This window comes from Aedes aegypti, chromosome 1, assembly GCF_002204515.2.
Source record: "Aedes aegypti strain LVP_AGWG chromosome 1, AaegL5.0 Primary Assembly, whole genome shotgun sequence".
NCBI classification, from domain to species: domain Eukaryota; kingdom Metazoa; phylum Arthropoda; class Insecta; order Diptera; family Culicidae; genus Aedes; species Aedes aegypti.
In genome coordinates, this window is record NC_035107.1 from 40,120,161 (window position 1) to 40,126,160 (window position 6,000).

At 39.5% G+C, this 6,000-nt stretch overlaps 1 protein-coding gene across 2 annotated transcripts in view; it reads right to left on the bottom strand.

The window, feature by feature from the left end:
• The window catches only part of LOC5572129 (transient receptor potential cation channel protein painless), a 28,932-nt gene extending 23,673 nt beyond the window's left edge, over positions 1-5,259 (bottom strand). For both annotated transcript variants that reach the window (XM_021839474.1, XM_021839473.1), the window contains exons 1-2: positions 5,105-5,259; positions 4,911-5,008 (exon numbers count right to left, since the gene is read on the bottom strand). In XM_021839474.1, the coding sequence (XP_021695166.1) occupies positions 4,911-5,008; positions 5,105-5,132 (126 nt within the window). In that variant the 5' untranslated portion in view covers positions 5,133-5,259. The remainder of the gene's footprint in view (positions 1-4,910; positions 5,009-5,104) is intronic.
• Between the last annotated feature and the right edge of the window lie 741 nt (positions 5,260-6,000).

Below are 6,000 nucleotides of genomic sequence, written 5' to 3' on the forward strand. Positions count from 1 at the left end.
CAGAATACACTGTGTAAAATGCATAATGCGAATCCATATAGGTGATAATTTAAATTAAATGTCAACATATTCATAATCCCACCCTTATTAAGCCTCAGGATAGAGACTGAAGAAGGGCAGCCGATTATCTCGGAGAAACACAAGGTCACCTGCACCATTGCTCCGGGTAGCACAGGAAGGACTCAATACTGTGGAGGGCGCCCTGGTACCCCACAGGCTCCGTTTGCGGTTAGGTTTTATTTAGACCCCCCTAACCATTCATTCTTAGGCACGGTACGCATCACACCATAAATTAGGGGTCACCTGTGAGGTGGACTTTTACCACCGGAACAGGCAGTCCGTAGTGTTAATTCTTAGCCAGTTGAAACAACCGCTACCGACACTACGCGGCTATCTAGGCTGCTCGGGAAAAGGAGGTTAATATTGATGATTAACTCCTGACGTGCCCAAGCAGCCGTTCTAGTGGCGACTTCATTTGGAAGGGAAGTGAAGCTGTTGGTCTCGAAATGAACTAGCCCAGGGTAAGAAATCTCGTTAACAAAGACAAACAAAAATAATTGATGTAATATCCATATAAACTACGTAAGACGCCAAAAAATTTGGCGCAAGAAAAAATAATAAAATAAATAAAATAAAGGGTCTAATTATAAACACTTATAGAAGAATTAAAAACGTGTCTTAAAACAATCTTCAGAATGAATAAAGTTTTACGTTTATTCTACAGAAACAAATAGCAACATGGTCTTATTATCTTTTCAATCTAAAAACTTTAGAAAATTAGTGTCAACATAACATTGAAAAAAATGGTTTATATCTGTTCCCGACTTCCCGGAGACAAATTTATCGAATGGCTCATAAATTTGAATACGAAACATTAGAAAGTTCGTGAAAAATGTATGCAAACAAAAGTTCGCTTACTGCACCATTGTTTATCTACGAGTTTTTTGTAAAACTTCACCATAACTCTCATACAGAAACATTTCCCAGTAAGTATTCGTTCTAGATAATTGATCACAAAATATCGCAGCTTGTTTTAAAATATGAAAAAACTTTGGTTTTCTAATTAACAATACCACTACAAATGGACCAAGCCAGTTCTTCTAATTCTAAAACATGCTTCAATTAATTTCAATATCGGGAAAAGCAAAAAGGAAACAGTATGGCAGTATGTAACATTTTAAAATTACATGTTGCTTTTGCCTCTCAAACAATGATCATCCATAAATTTATATTCAAAATGCATTCAATGCATCCAGTATCATATGTGTTTGATACTAAAAACTAGTCATTTCTTCTCAATTTTTTTTCGGGGGGGCCAAGCCCATAGTTCGGGGGGCCAGGCCCCCCCTGGCCCCTCCCTATTTACGCCAATGCAGCTCTGTTTAAAGTGGACGGAAGGGACCCATCGCTACGAATCTGATTCACAGAGCATCAATGTTGAAATATCCGGACAGGATGGGAAACGAACTTTGCTTCAGGATGTAAGAACAGTTGAAGAGCTACAATTACCCTTCCAGTCACTGGATATGGACCATCTGGTAGAAAAGCATAAATACCTGCATGGACTGCCCGTGGAATCATACCATAACGTTCGCCCACGAATACTGATTGGTTTCAAGCATGCGAACCTCATGCTGGTGCGCAAAAGTCGCGAAGGAAAGATGGGCGAGCCGATCGCCGTTAAAACCAATCTCGGCTGGACTGTATACGGTGGCTGGACATCACAAACTTTTTCGAGTACAGCCAGTCACACGTATCACATTTGTTCATGCAATGAAAAGGATTCTGTTCATCTGAACCAGATGGTAAAAGACTACTTTTCCATCGATAGTTTAGTGGTTCAGTAAAACCAGATCGAAAAGCTTTCTAAGGATGATGAGCGAGCAATGTCTCTACTTCAATCTCGAACATACTTCGACGGCGAGCGGTCTGCAACAGGACTATTGTGGCGGTCTGATAAAATCCGTCTACCGGACAACAAAGCAGTTGCAGTTCGTCCTTGGAGATGCTTGGAGAAGCGCATGGGGAAAGATCCTGAGTTGTCAAGGACTTTGAACGACAAGATCGCGGAATACAGGTCAAAGAACTACCTCCGTAAACTGACGTCAGATGAGTTGTCACAAAGACGCGAACGAATATGGTTTCTGCCTATTTTCCCGGTGTACAACCCAAATAAACCAGGGAAGATCAGAATTGTGTGGGATGCTGCTGCCGAAGCGTATGGTGTATCCTTGAGCTCCGCATTACTGACCAGTCCTGATCAGTTGGCATCACTAGTAGGTATACTGTACCAGTTTCGTGAGCATCGAATAGGCCTGTGTGCTGACATGCGAGAGATGTTTCACCAGGTCAGGATTGTTCCTGAAGACCAGCATTGTCAGCGATTTCTATGGCACGATCGCGATGAGCATGGTGAGCCGAACACTTATATAATGCAGGTAATGACGTTCGGAGCAAGCTGTTCTCCTGCAACTGCTCAATTTGTGAAGAACAGGAACGCCGATAGATTCGAAGAAGAATCTCCAGCTGCGGTGGCGATCATGTCGATGACATGGTATTTAGCGTTGAAACGGAAGCAGAAGCAGTCGAACTGGCTGAGTCAGTGCGTTTTATCCACATGCAGGGAGGATTTGAAATCCGCAATTGGGTGTCTAACTCTCCAATGGTGTTTTCAAAAATGAGCGGAGAAGTTACGTCAGAAAAGGACCTGAACATTACAGCGGAGCTAGCGAATCAATAACTGATTAATCTCGAGTTGCAACAATTTTGCCTGTGATTGTTATGACATTTGTTTTTATTGTATCCCAATCCGCAAAAGTTGGGACAAACGATTGTGAGCGCGCTTGCTGTATATATGGCAGCCCTGACACTCATATTCGGCTGTATACAATAATAAACGATTTCTGAGAAACTGCCCGAGATAATTTCGTCTCTCTCCCCTTTATTAGAGTGGTATTTCGTACACGCTTAAATTGGCGTCTAAATTCCGACTCGACTTAGTGATATTCGTACTGCGTTCAGCTGGTACTCTCGTATTACAGAATATGTGTTCCGTTTTGGTTTTTCTCAAGAGATCTATCGTTAAATGAATTTCCCTCTGAGAGTATTAACATCTCGCGAGAATATGCTATGGAGAGAACGAGCCACTTGCTTTCGACGCTTAGTTCTGCAATACAGTTGGAGAGTGGTGATTCATGATTTTTCTTTCAAAAAGGTACGCTCGGTCTTATCGGGGAATCCCGAAGCAGTAACCGATTAGAATTAACTACTACTATTTATAGATTGATATGTTGGTTCCATACCATATTAGATCAATGGAATGGTCTTAACTCAAGATCAGCATCACTTTTCTGGTTCTCAAATATCGAATTTTTTCGCCAATATGATCGACTACAAATTTATTTTTAGAATCAAAACACAGTCAAAATTTGCGATGTTCAAAGCTGCAGGGCTGGTAGCGAATCACTTTTAAGTGATTCGGTATTTTTTGGAGCCATTATAAAGTCAATGTTTAAGGTATTTTAAATAAAATTTCTTTTCACAAATGCTTACTGCTTCTAACTACCCAAGTAACAATAAGTGCTAGTAAAAAGCATCATTAATGCATATAGGCATTATAACAGCACTACAATTCACGTGCATGGTCTACAATATGATTTTTGTGTATGTGCTCTTGAAGACATCATTTCTAAAAGTTGAAAAGTCGGTTCAACAATGACTTAATAAGTTAATAATGAAAGCGTTAAACCTAATAGCAAAACAGTTTGCAGGCAATATCTAGAAATTTAGATGGTGCAACATATTGAATCTAAAGATCATTTCAATTTTTTTATCATAACACAGTGAAATCAAACTGTTAAGTTTTGAATCTTAAGCCACTATTAGTCATTCGACTTATGCGAATCGTTAGTCACTATTCTCACAATTCTGGTCACTACAATAACTTTTTGTGGCAACACTTTACGCTACCAGCCCTGAAGCTGGTTTATCAATGAAATGACTTGGGTGGTGCAGATAAATGAATGAACCTAGTACCACAGACGAGCAGATGTTACGTTGTTTTAAATTATCCACTAAAATTTCGCTCAATTCTAACATTTCTCGAAAACTTATTCAAACAGACTTAAGTCAGAAAAGTAAACAAAGCAATTTTATCAATCCTACGTGTTTCACAGACGAAATTCTAAACATTCCGCGCTAAAGCAACTCGATTTTTACTTTTAGACCGTTCATTTTCAGGATTTACAAAACGACGTAAGATTATCAACTTTCGCAACCTAACCATTACTTTCATTGCTCTGTTAAATGGAGAGACAAAGTGACTTAACCACGGATCAATACAAAACACTACTTGAGCCGATTTTGCACTGGTACAAAAACACCGTAGGTAACTGAATCAAACGGTTTACCCTTTTGTCATTCAATTTTTGTGGGAAACGATGAGAACTAGGTACCTAGTATTGAAACGCGAGCTGATCGCAGAAGTTTAGAAGACAGGTTGTGATTCTTCTTAATAAATTTTCTCAAAATCGTATGAAAGTTACTTTCGTCGATTTGAAAAAATAATTAAGATTTGGTAGTTGACTAACGGCTCACTCGTGGCGCTCGCATCGCGTTTGCCCGAGTTTGACGTTTGCACACTACTGTCGCCTAGTCCGCGGTTGGCCAAATGCAATGTTTTTTTTTGCAGTGGGCGTAAATATTCACTTTGCTATGTTTTCAATTGATAATTGTTCTAACTGTATGCGTCTGTTTGTCTGTGGTTTTGTGTTCTTGATGTCTTTTAACGTAAACGAACTTGTTTACAAAGCACTTCATTATAAATAGGTTATACTCGATATACTTTTCACGCAATTAGTTAGATATCACAATCTTCAGCTATGGAACACTACCTAAAAACTGGCACTAACCTGTTGTTTGAAGAACTTTGCCTTCAGTATGTGTAACTCTTCCCGTTTTGAGGATTTTTTCGTCGCATTGTCTGCTACAGCAACAGTCTGCAGTAGTCCTGAAAAATAAAACAAAAACGTGTTAAAAATTACTCTATTTAACTCTACTGAAAGACGATATAAAGCTGAGTACTACAATTTAGGCCAAAGCTCACCTTCTTCGATTTCTTCAGTAGAGTCCATGGCGGTCGAATGCTATCACGGCGATAATCGAATCACCCCTAATCTAGCCGGAACCGAAGCGAGTTTGCCGATTGACCTTGAAAAACTGCGAGGATGATTTGACTAAGACGTCCGCGACACGACTAGTGGTACGTGCAAAACTTACGAGTGACTTTATTATGACGAGGAGAGACTCGCTCAGAGTACAATATTGGCAAATGGAATAATTCTACTCTTCTCTCGCTTAAGCCTTTGCTTTGTATGATTGGCTGTTCGTCGCGAGCGATAAGAAGCGGTAGGTATCTGCCTTTCACTTTGATCGAACACGATTGAAGATTTCGCCTGCGTAAGTTTCTTAGAGTAATTTAAAAAAATATTTATATTGCGTATATTTTGTGTAAATATCGAATACTACACTGGGGTTTGAAGTTGTTGATTTTGGACATCATGTCTCTTGTGTGAAAGTAACTGTAGGGTTCAACCCTGGGTTTCATTAACGATTAGATTATGATACGATCAGAGTAGGCATAGACTGGGCAAAGGGGGAGTTTAGTTAGAAACAGTGTACGACAGGACAGAACATGGCAGCAAGAGTAAAGCGTAGTGCGTTGTTTAGCAGTGAAACCAGTGGCTATCCTGCATGCTCCAAATCTCCAAATACCCATATTCTACAACTGGCAGTGAGGATAAAGGTAGAAGAACAGAAAAAAAAGATAAAAACAGTGAACGGATGAAGTGCAGATAAATTGTGGAATTTTGGAGCGAATTTTACCTGAATTATGAATAATTAATTGATCAATGTTACTAAAATGTAATATTCCCAAATGCAGCAGTACTATGCATAGAATTAAAAAAAAATGAAGAGGCCAAATTGGTGATTGAGCAGCAC